Here is a 17,746-nt window from a genome sequence, read left to right on the forward strand (position 1 = left end):
TAAATCCCGTCATCATAACTGCAAGTTATGTTTTCTTCGTTAAAATTTCTCAGTTTTCAGTGGGGTACTGATTATATTTAAGCATGTTCCTTTTTTAATTTTTGTCATATAATTATTTGCCCGAACTCAATTAAGATCAGTTTGTTACTTTTTTATTTTTTTTTTGCAGTATGCCGAGCAAAAAAAGGAAGTGGTCGGAGGATTACGTGCGGTACGGTTCACGTGTTTGACGGAACGGGACGGAAGTCAGCTTCCTCAATGCATGCTTTGCAATGTCAAGTTGAGCAACTCCAGCCTAGCACCAGCAAAACTACGGGAACACTTCAAAAAACTGCACGGCGAGGGGCAGTACAAAGACGCAACGCTGGATGAATTAAAATTGAAGAGAGTCCATTTTGACACAAGTTTTACCTTGCCTACTCTCGGCTTCATTCCAATTGACAAACCAATCCTCACTGCGTCGTATGAAGTTGCGTACCTGATCACAAAGCAGGGCAAACCGCACACCGTTGGCGAGACACTCATCAAACCGGCCGCGTTGAAGATGGCCAACATCATGCTGGGAAAAGCTGCTGAAAACAAGTCGTCTCTCGTTCCACTCTCAAATGACACCATCAGATGCAGAATCGACGACATGAGCGACGACATCCTCGCCCAGGTAGTTGCAGATTTAGTCGCGAGCCCGACGAAATTCAGCCTTCAACTCGACGAGACCACCGACGTTTTGAATTTGAGCCAGCTCATCTTATTTGTGCGTTATGTCAAAGTAGACAAGATCAAGGAAGACTTTCTGTTCTGCAAGCCTCTCGCAACAACGATGAAGGCAGCTGACGTGAAGATGCTTGTGGGCGACTTCTTCAGAAGCAACGGCCTCTCGTGGAACATGGTGTCTGCAGTTTGCTCGGACGGAGCTCCAGCCATGCTGGGATGCAACTCCGGTTTTGGAGCGCTGGTGAAGGCCGATGCACCACACATCATCGTCATGCACTGCGTCCTGCACAGACACGCGCTGGCATCAAAAACGCTGCCTCCAAAACTGGCCAATGTTCTGAAAATCGTCGTTGAAAGTGTGAATTACGTGTGAAGCCGTGTTCTGAATCATCGCATCTTCAAAGAGCTGTGCAATTAAATCGTCTCTGAATTCGAAGTCCTTCTCTACCACTCTAACGTTCGATGGTTATCACGAGGGAAGGTAGTGAGCCGTGTTTTTTGCCTTGCGTGTAGAATTAGCCCTGTTTTTGCGAGGACACCAGCATTGCCATGCAACGCACTTCCAAGAGTCAGAGTTCATCCTCGCCTTGGCGTACTTGGTTGACATCTTCGACGCACTCGATCAGCTCAATTGCCAGATGCAGGGCGGTGGAGTGAATGTCATCGAATCTGAAGAAAAGCTGAGAGCTTTCCGAAGGAAGTTACCGTTGTGGAGGCGGCGAACAGAGAACGACAACTTCGCGAACTTTTCGCGAATGGACGAGTGCGTGAGCGGGATCGAAGATGAGTCTGAAGTTGGAGGCACTGCTGTACCGGGGGAGCTGAAGCAAGCGATTGCCATGCACTTGGATGAGCTGGGAAAGTCATTCGACGGCTACTTCCCCGACCAAGAGCAATACCCAGCATGGGTGCGGCAGCCGTTTACTTTCGACGTTGCAACGGCAGATGTCAACGACCAATACCTCGACGACCTCATCGAACTTCAGCAGAGCCAGACTCAACAACAACACTTCGGCACAACAATGCTCTCGACGTTTTGGTGCCGCCAAATGGAAGGGTATCCTCACATCGCTAAAATTGGCTTTGAGATCCTCACGCCGTTCGTTGCAACGTATCTCTGCGAGCATGCGTTTTCGAAACTGGTGGACATTAAAACAAAGAAAAGGAGCAGGCTTGCATGCGAAAATGATTTGAGGGTGGCCCTTGCCAAAACAAAACCACGCATTTCCCAGATCGCCTCCCGAAAAGAAGAACAGAAAACGCATTAAGATGCAATTCTTCTTAATTTTTTTTGTCAAATTTGAGGGGTTCCGCGGGTGTTCGGTGGGTTTCGTTCTGGGCAGCTGGGCAGCTTCAGGACTAACGTTGGTCAGTCACAGACAAGGGGACTAATCCCCCCTTGGTAAGGGGAAAAGGGGCCGACGGTGAGATCCGCAACAACTGGTAGTCAGGAGTTGGGATTCGAACCTGGGACTAAATTTATTTAGCCCAAATTTTGGACACCAATTGTATCCGATCGCCTCGATTATCCATGGCATGATTTTTTAAAAATTTGGATGTTTTAATTAAAAACATTTTTACCACTCATAATTTGAGTGTGCTAAGCGCACTTCAGGTCCGAATCTCGATCCCGACACCAATTGTTGCGGCCAATAATACAATTGGTGTCCAAAATTTGGGCTAAATAAATTTAGTCCCAGGTTCGAATCCCAACTCCTGACTACCAATTGTTGCGGATCTCACCGTCGGCCCCTTTTCCCCTTACCAAGGGGGGATTAGTCCCCTTGTCTGTGACTGACCGACGTGAGTCCTCAAGCTGCCTAGCTCCCTCCAGGGAGGCAGGTGAGCAACCTCGTTCGAGACCGCGGACAAGATGTTAATTTGCCGAGCGGATTAGCACCCGCGGCTCGAACCATTAACAGAACTAGACCCGATTCTTAGTCGTCGGCCAAATCGTGCCACAGGTATTCAATGTGGAAAAGACAAGGACGAACGGACGAGGAAGAAAAAGAAGGCAAAAGTAGGAAATAACAGGATTTATTACTACTAATTATGTGCAAGTCAAAAGAAACCAAGGAGGAGGAAAGATACGAAAATAAAGACAGAAGGAGTAAGAAGACACAGTGCAATACTACTTATCCATATAAGCTTACTTAAACCCCAGGACAACATAAAGGACAGACGACAATCAGACTTACACGGGGAATGAAGCAGGAATGACAGGAGGTGGATGGCTGGACGGATGCGAAGGTGGGACCACTGGTGTGAAGGATGCGGGTCCGGTTGGTGCGATCGCGCGGCTCGAGGTGAGCAGCCGCCGACCCTCCTCAATCGTAGCCGCGGCCGAAACCGCTGTCAAAGCTCAAAGCTGCGGTGGTCTCAAAGCTGCAGTGGTCTCAAAGCTGCGGTGGTCTCAAAGCTGCGGTGGTCTCAAAGCTCATGCGTGCTTCATCTGCCGCATCTCCGCATCTCTCTCATCTGCCGCATCTCCCGCATCTCCCGCATCTCTCTCATCTCCCGCATCTGCCGCATCTCCCTGAAAAGGCTTGCACGGGCGCTTTTATAACGCGCTTCCAGATCAATGCGCACCACGCCCATGATGGTCTCTCAGCCCTGGTTGGCTGGGGGGGGCTCGCTGGCTCCACCTTTTGATGACGATGGGCGGGCAACGCCCATGATATAGCTCCTCCCCCTTCTTCTCCGAGGCTTGACCACGCTGTAATGGCGGCAAATGCAGTTGGCAATGAAAGGGAATCTATCTTATTTCAATTTGGTGCAATGCAGGGTCAACTAGTGGGAAACAGAGCCTTAAACTACATCGAATAAGAAATAACTATTTAGAAGGGTATATGATTTTCTACGTGCATGCGATGGACTAACTAAAAGGACGACCTTTGACCTTTACACAACGGAGGTATTTACAAGAATTACTAGAGGGGCATATTTACAAACAGGATTCGCAAATCCGCAACACTATATATGTATGTATATATATCTATATATATATATATATATATATATATATATATATATATATATATATATATATATATATGTAAACTGAAAATCAAAAGAAACTTATTGGTTCACGAGTTATCAAGTGACCACTATATTCGTCGTGTGTGTGCGTCTGTCAGTGTGTGTCTGTCTGTCTGTCCGCAGCATAACTACCCAATGATATCATCCGATCTTGATGAAACTTGGGTGGGAGGTTGATATCATGATCTCGTTGTGTTCTGCCCAGAGTGGGCATATTGCGCCCATTGTGGGCGGAGCCACGCCCGAAAAAGATGTCTTTTTAGGGGGTAATCGATTTCAAGCTACATCTTCTCCGAGGGGTGTGGTGGAATCTGACAGGGGTTTCGATATTTTGTTAGGCCAATGTCATGTGTCTAGCCCCACGGAGCTCGATCTTTCATTATTATTATTTTTTTTTTTCATTTCATTTTTCACCGAATTTTTGGTATTGTGTAGCTAACTAACCTCATAACTGATTATACATTATTTTCTATCTCATTTCAAGGTCAGTAATCTTCGTTTTGACATTTCCGGGCCTGGCCTGTCAGGGCCTGTTTCGGTTATAGTCGGTCGGTCCAACTTGACCCACGGCGGGAGTATGCGCTCTACTGAGTGGCGTTCTAGTTTTGACTGTATTCAGGTGCGTGACTTTTGTTGCACCACCCCTTGTGATGTTCATGCTTTTTGCTTTTTTGTGATTGAGGCAACCTCTTGTTTATTGGCATGTGTTTAGTAAAGATAGCTGAACTTTACCTGTGTTCAAATATTTTTCATTTTTGAGTGGAGGATTTCAATGAGTGTCCTTCTAAAGATTTAACAAGTTTATTTTGATGTTGAGTTTATATATATTGTTCTGTTCCTAGGGATTAAAATCCTCCAAGGAAACGGACAGCCAAATGAGCTTAACACTCTGAGGCGTTCAGTCAAAATATAGCGTTGTTCTTTACACACGAAGGAAAGGAGAATGACGAACTTACCCACACGGGTCCACCAGACATCTTCGAACCTGCGATAATTCAATCCAAGCCGACACAGAATTAAATGTACAAAAATACCGGCTTTATTGAAGAAATGCGTTTAACCAAATAATGCACGGTAAAATAAGATTCCGAAATGGAGCGCCCCCATACAGATTCAAATAAAACACAAGGGGAAATATAACTGGAAAAGAAATATGGGTTAGTTTGTACTTAGCTTCAAGCGGCTCTTGAACCTCGTCAGGAATCGTCCCGGAACGTCACAGGCCTCCACGTCCCTGCACGGGAAACACAGGCTGCACTGCCCGCGAGCGGGAACTAGGCCTCACTGTGCAGTCCGTTCCTCTAGCTGCCAAGCGCGAAGTCAGCAGGTCGTGCCCGTTCCACTCGCCCCCGCTTGTCCCCATCGATCTCGTTCACCAGCACCAATGTGCCAAGGAAAAGGAAATGCGGCCGTGCCTTCAATCAGAGCACACAAATGCTTATGACAATGTGGTTAGCGATGTGCTGTCATTTAAATGGTTAGTGATGCGCTGTGCCATGCAAAAAAGTGGTTTCCCTTTGTTCCTCATGACAATGCAGCACACACACAGCAAGAAATCGCGCATTTATAACACGAAATAAAAGCAACCAGAACCGGGACATTATTACAAACATTAAAGCCACTGGATTTGGACATTGCACACTGCCAATGACACCACCAGCTGAGTCATCACACATGGCGGACAAGAGGTGATGATTGGTCAAGGCAAGATGGACTCTGATTGGAGCACGCGCGGATGTCATCGGATGACATTCGAGACCAGGAAACAAAAAGGCTGAGGGCGGCCATTTGCTCTCTCTTGCGCTGGGTTCTCGTTGCGTGCGGTCGCAGGTCGTGCTCGCTCTTGGCGGTGGCATTCACGCGCTCGCTCTGTTCCTTGCTGCATGGAGGAGTGGACGCATCCTTTCCCTGATTCGTTGGTGCTGGCTTTGTGACGGCTGTGTGCGCCTGAGAGACCTCAGTGCTTGGTGGAGCGTGGGACGAGGACGGAACGAGGGCATGCTCGCTTCACGTTCGGTGGCCGGCGGGAGAACGGACTTCGCACCGAGGGCATGTTTTTTACGCCGGGGTTCATGGGCAGCTCAAAGCTGAGTACTAAGCAGACAAACCGCATACATTTTATTAATTTCATTTATTTCTCCCCTTGTGTTGTATATGAGTCCGTATGGGGGTGCCCCAATTAGGAATTAGATTTTACCATGCATTTTTTTGTTACCTCCATTTCTTTTATTCAACCCGGTATTGTTGCATTTTAATTCCTCGCCCTGTCACGTTTATCTGTCGGTATTCGGAAAACCACCCGTGCCACGTCCGCCTGTGCAGATAAGCCTCATCACTCTCCGTTCCCTCGCGTGTAAAGAAGATCCACCAGAGTCTGACTGAATGCCTCGGAGGTAAGCTCGATTGGCCATTTGTCCCCAGGGGATCTTAATCCCCGGGAACACGACAACTGGTGTCAAGAGTTTGGGATTCAAACACAGTGGACACTCAGCGTCCGAGGGTTGTGAGTTAGACACCCGCTGAGGGCGAATTTGTGCTCAGCTTTTGGAATCCAAATTTTATAGTCGACCGGGATGTCAATTTTTTTTAGTCAATTGGTGTCGGGAAGAGCGCAAGACAGCGCATCGCTAAATTTAAATTTTCTTGTTGGCTGAGGTAAAATTAAGCGTGTGCGGGAAAACCGCTTGGTCAGCACGTAATGGCGGACTGAATGAAATGATCGAGTGGATGGAGGGCTCTGAGGGACACGGGAGTGAGTCGAAGGTAGAGGGACTCGAGAGTGGGATTGGAACCTCTCCTGTTCCTAAGCGATCGAACATGGGAACAGGTGCGATATCCGACCAGGTCGGGTTTCAAATGAAAATGAAGGCACTGACATAAATGAACGAACAATGGGAGGCTAAATTGAAGGCCCGAAATAAAGAAATAAAACACACAAACGAAAGAAATCAAAGGCCATAGAGATCAAATGAATGACATAAAGAATGAAATTTGGGCACAGGAGGGGAAATGTTTCTTTAAAGATGGCCTGAATGAGCAATTGAATGAACAAAGGAATGAAATGAGGGAGATCAATGAACAATTAGAAGAACAAAGGAATGAAATGAGGGGAGTGAACCAGCGATTGGAAAACAAAATTAAAGCCCAAACCAACAAAATTGATGGTTTGAAGGGAGAATTGGAGGGACAAATTGATGGATTAAAGGCAGAATTGAAGTGACACATTAATGGAATGGAAAACAAATTTGATGAAGTGCAGGGAAAAATGGAGGAAATAACACAAGAACTGGGGGAACGAATTGACAAAGTAGCAGGGGAAGAGATGGCATTGGTAATCGAAGAGGGTGAGACCCAGGCTGAAACACTAGGGGCACAGGAGAGGGCATGTTTAGAAGTAAATCGGGAAAACTCTAATTTAAAATGGGAAATGTTTATTAAATGAGGCCCTGGAAGGTTGTCGGGATTGTGGGATGCCAGAATGCACCAGCGGGGGGAGAAATTGGAAATTTGAGCAGCACCAGGGCAGGGATTTGTAGCAACAGGGGGAGAAAATATTGGAGGCCCGTGTTACGGAACCAGAGCGGGTGGTTGTTGATAAAGACCTGTTGGGGCCAGAATTGGTGATGATGAGAATGAATTTGTACCGCAGCGGCCGAGCACCTCGGACAGTATCGTCGGGGAGGAGATTGCTTGGTCCAACAGAGTCTGGGAGATGAGGTGAGTCGGTCTGTCACATATTCCCAGGATGAGATTAAAGCGACCGGGGAGACCCTCACCACGAACCACGACTGGGTAACAGAGGCTCCAAAATTGAATACCCAGCAGGGAGGGTGGGGGGTGGGGAAGTGTTTTGGCCACGAGCTGGACTCGGACATGGAAGAGTCTGGAAATAGAGCCTCGGAGAAACTGATCCCCATAATTAATTTGGAACAGCTGCAGGGAGGGGCAGAAAAACCCGAGGAAGGGCTTGTCCCTTGTAGCTGCGGTTGGGCACGCGAGGCCAAATTTTTTTAAAGTAAATTTAAAATTATATTGAAATTTAAATGGGAATTTGATTTGGAGCAGCCTTGGCGGGAGTTGGTTGCCGGCTGCGGAATTCGGACCAGCAGAGGTCATTGGGGTTGGCCTTGTGTAAAAATTGCCCCTTTTGAAATTGGTTGAGCTGGGGGGCTGTGCTGGCGAGATTAGGACGTGGGGTCCGACCATGGGTGTCTTGGTATGACCTGGGCTCCACGGGGGGTCTGGTGGAATGTGGCGTCCCTTGTCCATCGGGGAGCTGCCCGAGCGAGTGTCTCCGGCCGGCAGGGTCCACCGGACCCTGGTGGGGGTTAAGACCTCCGGGGGTCCGAGGTGGTTCCTCACAGGCACCTGGTCGGGTGTATCATGCGGAAAACTAGGGGGAGGTGTTGTAGGTCACGCTTTGGTGGTGGCACTATGGACTGCCAACAACGGCCTGATGTGGTGACCGCCCTGGCATGCACCCTGACGGCCTCTCCCTGAGACTCTGGGACAGCCAGCACGTGATGACCTGCCATGCTGTGCTGGTCTATGGACGCGGGTCGAACCACATGGACAGGTATGATATAGCCCACCGGACAAACATTGGAGCATCTGTGGAACGTGATGGTGTGAGAATGATCTTCCACAGATGATCTGTTGTGATTTGTGGACTCTCGGCTTGGGAAAAGAGCCAGGGGGTGAATTGGGAATTTGGAACGAGTCGAGCATACGGGGCCATGCTCGGCTCGGAAGTGCATGGAGAAGCGCCCTTCTTTGGTGAAAATAGTGAAATGTGGAAAAATTGGTACGGGTAATCTGAGGGTTAGATGCAAAATTTAAGGGTGAATTTTAGTGAGGCCAGTTGGACACTGAAAGCAGTGACACCTTTATTGATTCAGGTGTGTTAGACTAAAGTGTTGGAGGCTGGGATAAAATTGATAGGTTAGCAGGACACAGCCTTCAACTGGCTGCGGGGGCCACAGCACCAATATTTGGGATGTGTGGTTGCGGTGATGTAGTCGGGCAGTCTGGGGGTCAACGTGGTGTTATGGGTGGCCGATGTGTGCGGACCATGTCGTCTGAGATTGAGTCTCCTGGTGGAGCATGGCTGTTGGCTAGACCTTGGGCATGGTCAAGTGTGGGTGGGCACTGGTGGCTGCATGCGGGTGGACTGGGGGATGTGCAGGGGACATGATGTGGATGCCATGCACCGAGACCGTGCTCCCCAGTTCCGAGGCCTTGGGAATAGCGGAGTTGGTAGCAGATGCTCACCACATTGGCCAGCTGGGCCTAGTGGAGCCGTGTTCCTCACAGGGGGCCGAAGGATGGATGATGGGTCGCACCCTTATGGACACTCGTGGGCCATGTTGGCGGTTCGGCTGCTCAACTCAACCGATGGCCCTTGCTCGGTAGAGGGTGCGGAGCTGTCATAGCCAAGTTTAGAAATATAGCAAAGTTCACCGGAGAAGGCGGATCCACATGCTTGCCAATATAACAGATAAAAGAGAAATTTGAGGAGAATCGATAGGCCCCATTAGACAAATTTAGGGATTCAGTAGGGTGGATGACACTCTTGGACCCGACCAACATGCAACTACCTGCACTTGAGGTAAGAGGCCTTGATGTTTACTGTCCAAGGGTTCAGTACTTGCTTATGGAAATTGGGACATGATTAATTTGGAATGGGGGCGGATGAGAGTGATGACATGGTCGGTGAGGGGATTGGAATGTGTGCCACAAAGTGTCTTGTGGGTGGCGTTTGTTTATGTGTCGAGGTTTCGTGTTTTTGTGTGGTCATGAGGACAGAAATTGAGTTATGGTTGAGGATTGAAATTAGAATATGGGAAATTCACATGTAAGCAGGCCATGGCAGCATCTTTTTGTAGCATCTTTTTATTGAAATGTGTTGAGAATTGAATGGCAGCGGGGGAGACAAAGTTATTGTGGATTTTGTGGGTGGGGAAGGAGTGTGTGTCCGCAGGTACGGATCAAGCTCAGGAGGAGCGGTGACTGCGGCCCCATCGAATTTATTTCATAGGCTAATTAAGAGTGAGATGGTAATTGTTAAGGCTGGAACAGTAATGCCTGCAGTGAACCTTGCGGGAGCGACTTTTACAGGGGGGAGGCTGTGTTACGTTTGTGGGGGGTGGGCAATACCTTAGTCCAGGTGGAGTGCATAGGTAGTGTGCTCCAACTGTCATGAAGAAGAAGAAACCTCATGTAATAAGTAGGAAATTAGTGTTGACCATATGTCGTGGAAGAGCTTGTATCTTCGTCCCCATGAGAGGGGTGGGGTTTGTTAATTAGCGAGGGATTCTTGTTAAATTAATCCCCTGTATGTAATTGCCTCTGTTGTCTTTTCCTGTGTTCCTTATGACACCGCACTACGCACCATAGCCAAGCCAAGCAATCGACACCATAATTAATTACACTAATTAAAAACCAACCGGAAACCAGGCATCGAACACTACCGCTGGTGCCGCAGCCGCTACATCACCACCTCAATCAGGCTGGGCCGTGGAGCCACGCCCGAAGAACAGTGATTGGTCCAGAGTTTGAGTCAAGTAAGGACGGCTAAGATGGGACTCACTGATAGGAGCGGACACAGAGATGTCGTGGGATGATGGCAGAGCCTCAAGTACAAAATAATTGGAACGGTGGACATTTTCTCTTCTCGTTCTGGATCCCATAGCGAACGGTCGTTATTGCTCTTGCTCAAGCAAGATTCATCATGAACGGTCGTGTTCCGACATCTTCATAGTGATCATGAGGAGGAAAAACTGCGGACAGAGAACTGCGGTTTCCCAAGCAAGAACGACAAGTGGACGGGTGCAGCCTGCTCACTGCGCTCTCGACGAAGCCAGGAGTGAGTGGACGCGCGGCAATGCCGAGTTCACACCAACGAGCGCATTTCCCCGCCAAGGACGCGAGGGGGTTTCGATGATTCCTGACGAGATTTGAGAGCCAATTTGAGCAAAGTGCCATGAACTACACATATTTATTTTTCAGTTATATTTCCCTTTGTCTGTATTTGGGTCTGTATGGGAGCGCTCCAATTAGGAATATAGTTTTATCGTGTATTGTTTTGTGACCGGCATTTTCTTTAATAAATCCGGTATTTTTGTACATTTTAATTCCGTGGCGGTTTGAGTTGATTTATTGCAGGGTCGAGGACGTCGGGTGGACTCGTGAAGGTAAGTGCTTACAGCTTCTCCCCTACTTGCTCCCCGTGCGTATAATGACGGTCCGCCATTGAATTGAACGCCTCGGAGTTAAAGCTCGTTTGGTCATCTGTGTCACCCTGCGGTGTTCACCAGAGGGTAGTCCCACGACAATATATATATATATATATATATATATATATATATATATATATATATATATATAATATATATATGTATTTTGTATTTTATATATATATATATATATATATATATATATATATATATATATATATATATACACAAAGAATTAAGTTAAGCACCCCTACACAACGAATTAAGGAAAGCACCCCCTAATATATATTCTTTGTGTATATGTATACATTGGCATATATTCTAAGGTATGTGAGATCAAATAATGATTGGTATGACATTAGCAATTATCCATTGATGAAATTGAGTGATCAAAGTGAAAAAAAGTGATTGGTTGAGTCAGTGATCCGATCACGTGGGTCCTACACACGTTATTGACGCAAAGATCGCTAGAGGTCTTCTCAGAACAATGACTGTACGTTAGAAAACATAAACGTCATCCACACTGTCCGTGATGGACCTATAGCTCCATACTTAAATTGAGGTGAAAATATGCCTAAAATTCCCAAAAAATTTCACCTTAAATTATTCAGAATAAAATATTGAAAACGGCATGATTGTTATGTTTTTATGTGACCATAATATCACTTCTCCAGAAAATATAGCAATATCATGGGTATATTACACTGTTTTGACGACAACAAACATGTAATGTGCGAGGTTGTAAAAAAACTGGGGGGGTGCTTAACTTAATTCTTTGTGTATATATACATATACATATATATATATATATTATATAGTGCATTCAGCAAGTTAGTTTGCAATGATCTTCGCAGCATTAACCCGTTGGAGCAGTATATATAGACATGAGATATGGAAAGGATATACAGTACAAACGTGTTCAATAACACAGGAAGGAAGCAAGTCATCCATTGATGTCAAGCTGGTGTACCAAAAACGAACCTGCTCAAAGATGTTTACCATACCGTGAACAAATGGCAAAACAAAGGGAAAATGGTCGCTCACAAAAACAACTAGGATGGCGCTCGGTAGAGTGCATACTCCGCCATGCTGAACAGTTTACGTGTTGTATCCCACTCATGGGCTGGATCTGCATCAGAACCGTAACCAACATCAATTCGGCTTGTTCTTGTGACCCAACCAACTCATCCACCAAGTTTTGTCTGAATCCGTCTTTAACTTTTGAGATATCCTGCTCACAGACGTACAGATGAACAGACAGCCAGATAGACAAACAGGGGCGAAAACATCACCTACCTCCACCTTTGGTAGTGGAGGTCATTATGACAAAATGTGCATTTATAAATAAAGGAAATAAATAAAGGAATAAATAAAGTGGCATAAAATAAATAAAGGAATCCTGTGATTTTGTAAGATAATGTTTCATTCAATGTGACTGTAGTTCGGATCAACTTTGTTTGTTTTGTTCGGATGAATTGGAGAATGTAATTACAATCCTCAAGACTTTTTTTTAACCAAGACTTTTACGTAATTACAATCCTCAAAAAGTTTTATCTCAATTCAATGGAATACTGCTCTCTCCTCTGGGCCGGTGCTCCTGCCTCACACCTAGCTCGGCTTCACGCTGTTGAAACCAAAGCTTTCAGAATCATTGGAATCTCCCGCGATGAAGCCGAATCTGAGGGCCTTTCTCTCTCACCGCAGGCAGGTTGGTGGTCTTTCTGTCTTCTACTCACTCCTCTCCGGCCTTGCTCCCCCAGCTCTATCTGTGCTCTGTCCCCCAAATATTCCTACAGGTCGCACAAGATCTGCCAGCAACCCTCTTCTGTTGAAACTGCCAAAATCAAGAATCTCTGCTCACCTTCACTCTTTCATTCCCCTTTTCTCCCGCCTCTGGAACAATCTCCCACACTCTGTTAAATCCCTCTCCTCCCTCCAGGTCTTTAAAACAGCTGTTCACCACCATCTCTTGTCTTCCCCCATCCAAAACCTGATCTTTTCTACTCCCTTTAAAACACCCCAAATCTGCCTCTTTCAATCCCCAAGTTCTTTCCTGAAATTCCTAGTAGTGTTATTTTGCTTTATACCGTGTACCCCCTCTTTCCTCCCCCAGCCCTCCCCTCCCCCTTCCACAGATCTTCCGACGTCCCTGTTCTCTACTGTTGTTGTGCTTGTGTGCTTCCCTCTCTCTCCCCCTCTTATCTCCCGCTCCCTTCATTGTATGTTTTATGTGTCTGTGCATGTTTTCATGTCCAATGTGTTATCTCTTACACGAGCCTCGATTCTGTATATATATATATTTTTAAACATTGAAAAAAGGTTTAAAAAGACATCGATTTTACCAACTGAGTGAATTACTTTCCGAGAGACGATTCAAGTAGTTCGGCAAGTCCAAGATGTCTCAACTTGTGTCATAACTGTACATATGGCAAACCATGACTAATAGATAGATTGTATAACAAAATGGCTAGACAGGATATAATCGCCATCTTCTATGGATCTTCATGAGATGTGATTACTCGACCTTAATGTGCATACACTTGCACTGCACAGGTACATGCTGAGCAAGAGGAGTAAAAAAAAAACCATGACGTTTTACTCTGATTGTTTCCTTAATGAATATTGCTTTCAAAACTCATTTTTCGCAGGTTGTGCAGACATCACACTTGCGTTGGTTGGAAATTATACCAGGAAGAGTAGATATATACTGTAATACCAAGAAGAAGAAGACCACGTGTTTCGCATCTTCAGACACGTAGGGCTGGCGAGGCAGTTATTTTTCCTTGGCTAGGGTCACGTTCCTGGACGGGTCGTCACTCTGACGCAGGATACTAAAAATGGCTCCTTTTTCCCAGTAAGCTGGTACTCATTTTGCCGACCTCAGAAGGATGACAGTCTGAGTCAACCCACCTGGTGTTAATTAAACGAACCAATGAGTCATCCCACCTGGTGTATTGTTAACGGAACAATGGGGGCTCAAACTCAGGACCCTAAGATCGTAAGTGAGCCACCTTATTAATTAAGCCAACACCAGGCTTGTAATACCGAGGTGATCTGATAAATGTAAAGACCATAGACGTGTTTGCACCAGACTCTGCAAATGGCGTACATACAGTCACGTGAAAAAATAAGTACACCCCATGTAAAGTTTTGACTTTTTCAACACATTTCAACATACAGCTATTTGATCTTCATTTAAACAATATTGAAAGATAAAGGTGATATAATATTGTTACAGACACGACTTTGATGTTAAAGTGGGCCGAGCGGAATGGCCGTCGTGTCCGCACAAATTACCCGACTATACTCGCCGTTGACGAAGTCGCGCTACGCTGGCTCAATAAGAAAAAGAAGACACCCGGCTGGATTACAATCACACAATACGACACCAACGTTTCGATTCTCAAGTATATTCGTACGGAAAAAGGTTAGATTACAGGGGCTAGAGGTATATTACAGGAAGACAGGCACTTAGACACACTCTTATATTAACCCCGGACAGACGACAGACACACGGGACAAAATGCTGACTCACACGGGGGTTGATGAAAAGGAAAGGCAGGTCGCGATGGCTCAAGGTGCACTCTTGGCTCAAGGCAGAATCGACTCGGTCCGGTCCAGAGATGCGGGGAGGTATCGTCGCGCTGGGGGTGGCGGTGGCTTCTCTCTCCAGTCTCCAAGCTGAGGCGCATCTGACGTCACGTCCGGCAAGCGGCTGCGTATATCCGGCGGGGAGTGACACGCCCTCGGCTCGTTAGCTCCGCCTCGTGGAATCGGCACGTTGCTTCTCATTGGGTGCGTGCGGGGGGGGTTACTGGCTCCGCCCCTGACGAGGAGCTGACAGCCAGCCCCTTCGGGGTAACCCCGTGGAGCGCATGGTCTGGAGCTAATCGAGCCGGTGTGAGGACGCATCCTCCCCCGCTCCGCCGCCATCTCCTCTGTTGTTGTTGTAATTGTTGTTGTAGTTGTTGTTATTGTTGTTGTTTGGGGAAGAAGATGGGAGGAGGTATGGGAAAGGTCCTAAACTCACTACTGATGCCATATAATCACATTCTGGTGCAACGAAGAGTCATAATTAATGGAAACGAGGCCTTAACTGACATAGATTAAGAATAACTAGGAAGATGTCCGAAAGTTGTCTACGTGTGGTGCGGTGGACCTGGGCACGACATTTAATGGGGGAATAAGGGGAAGGTCGGCTCTACTGATTGTTATTTACATGCAATGGGACTAGGGAATGGGGGACTGGGGAAAGTTGGGGAGTATTGGAAAAAATAGGGGAATATTTACAAGCGGATATGGAGGCCAAATTCCATATTCGCAACATTGCACCCTTCTCTACCCTCGGGGCGTCCCGACCCGATAAATTTTTACCTACTTTAGTGTGGCACGCAATGTAGTTCCCTCTACTATTAACTCTACCCTGAGTGCGACAGTTTTACAGATATTCACAAATGAGTAAATATGTCCCCCTGCGACGTTGCACCCTTCTCCTCACAGAAACACACCCACAGGATAACCGAATCCGGAAAGAATTCTCAAACTAAACATACAGCCGGTAGGGAGCATTATTTACAAGACTATGCTGCTATTTACACTACGATCCAGGACCTGTTTTTGGAGGAACACATGCAGATGTTATGCATAGAGAGAGCGCGCTTGCCAGCATCGATACACCAACCCACGAGTGCTCTGTGGCCGACGGCCTTTAATAACGTGCAGAGCACCCTTTCCCAGCATCAAAAGCACCACCCCACCACCAATCGGTGCAGTCACCATTGTTCATTGGAATAAAAATAAATTCGACAACCCCTAACCCTGCAGGTGTCTCTTGCTCTTCTTGTGGTGCACTTGGTGTTAATTAACAGTGGTTCACCTTTATGGCATAGGTGCCACGTTGACCCATAGGTCCTTCCTCGGGTGGTGCTTGGCCGCAAAAGAGCTGCGGTCCATTGTGGGTGGCCACAAACATTGCGGTCCATATGGTGTATCGATCCAGGCAGCCAACAGCGAAAGTGCAGGCCCACAACTGCGTAGCCAGCACCTCTCTCTCCTCTCTCTCTACCCCAAAGCCAGATCCTCGGAGGTGGGAGACAAAAGAAGAAACAAGTGAGTAAGGTGGTAAGGGCGCAAAAGTGCACGCAATGTAAGGTGATGCACACTGGGGGCACATGGGAACCAGGTGAGACAGGTACGTTCCTATCGTACGCCCCCCCCCCCACCAGGTAACCTACATGGCCCCTCCCTTACCCCTTACTGTATCCACACAACACAACACTACCCATAAACATCTACTTTACAAATCAACAAACATCCCTACTGTCTTCCCCGTTCCTCCCATAAACCAAATTCGTCTTCTCTCCCTCCTAACCAATCAAATTTGCCATTTTCAACTCTCATCATAATTTGCCATTTTCAACTCAACATCAAAATTTGCCATTACCAATTCATCATCAGTCCCTCCTAGGGAGGGAGAGATGGAATCACCCCAATGTCTCATCCACGTCGTGATGCGTCTCACAAATCCACAGCAATTTCATTTCCTGCAACAAAACAAAGAAAACACAGGTGTGGAGTCATCATCATCACCACAGGTAAGTGGCTGCGTATGGTGCGACAGGTTCATCAATCCTAACTATCTCCTAAATGACTTTAACAACTTTACACTACCCGGGGTCTTTCTCCGGCCAAACCATTGGCCCTCTTACACTATGGGTTCTAAAAACCAATTCCCATTGGCCAAACTGTGGTGCTCTTCAATTTGGGGTCTCACTCCCCCGATTCATCTCCCGGTGCCCTCGTACAATTTCTGGGCTGCGACGTGTACCTCTCCCAGTGGGTCTACCCACCTGCACACCTCCACCACTGCAGTTGCCTCCGAGCTTACCTGCTCCTTACCCTAACCTAACTACCAGGGGAAGGCCCTCTGGCTCTCTCCCCACTCCGTGCCCTCTCTGGCACTGGGCTGCCCGATCCACACCCGGGATCCTCAGGCACCCACTCACAACTACCGGCTCCCAGAGCCCACCTGCGGCCTCACCTGGCCGACATCCTCACAGTGGTGGAGTGCCCAACCAACTACACACACTAACAGGCTACACGCCCAGCCATTTCCACAACACTAATGCACCCATTCACAACACCATTCTGCAACCGCACCACAAATGCCAATATCCAACCACAATTTACCTGCACCCTCTACCTAACACTTACACTACCCGCCCCGGGTACTCGTGAAAGGGGTCCACTCTTCCCCCATTCACACCTTCGCACCATGCACACCACTCCGTACCACTCACTCCAACTCTCTCCACACACCTGTACCTGCACACCTGTGCTCTCACACCTGGTGCCACCTGCACCCTTCTCTCCCCAAGCGCATTCGCGCTGATCCACAACACTCATTACTCACACACTGCTCCACACACCTGTCCAGTTGCACACCTGTGCAATCACACCTGTTCCATCCTCACACACACGGCATCATCTCAGCTAACTACTCCCTTCTGAAACTTGCGCTTCCCAGTCGTCCCTTTAAACTATTGCGCTCCCCCGTCATTATCATCCATACTAATCTACCTGCGTCCCCACTACAGGTATCAGTCACTAACTAAACTTAACGTTACCTAATGTCATCTTCTAGATCCCTACACACAATATCCTAACCCACCCGGGCTAGTTTTCACTGCCATACACCCCATAATCTAGTGCTCCTTTGCCCCCATGGGAAGGATGGTGGATTTGCCATCCCACCACATCGG

General features: G+C 47.3%; 1 protein-coding gene across 2 annotated transcripts in view; it reads right to left on the bottom strand.

The window, feature by feature from the left end:
- Positions 1 to 4,766: 4,766 nt before the first annotated feature.
- The window catches only part of LOC137433047 (uncharacterized), a 100,472-nt gene continuing 87,492 nt past the window's right edge, over positions 4,767 to 17,746 (bottom strand). For both annotated transcript variants that reach the window (XM_078783899.1, XM_078783901.1), the window contains one exon: positions 4,767 to 5,165. In XM_078783899.1, the coding sequence (XP_078640025.1) occupies positions 5,071 to 5,165 (95 nt within the window). In that variant the 3' untranslated portion in view covers positions 4,767 to 5,070. The remainder of the gene's footprint in view (positions 5,166 to 17,746) is intronic.

The sequence above is a fragment of the Myxine glutinosa genome, chromosome 8 (assembly GCF_964187855.1).
Source record: "Myxine glutinosa chromosome 8, kmMyxGlut1.1, whole genome shotgun sequence".
Lineage (NCBI taxonomy): Eukaryota > Metazoa > Chordata > Myxini > Myxiniformes > Myxinidae > Myxine > Myxine glutinosa.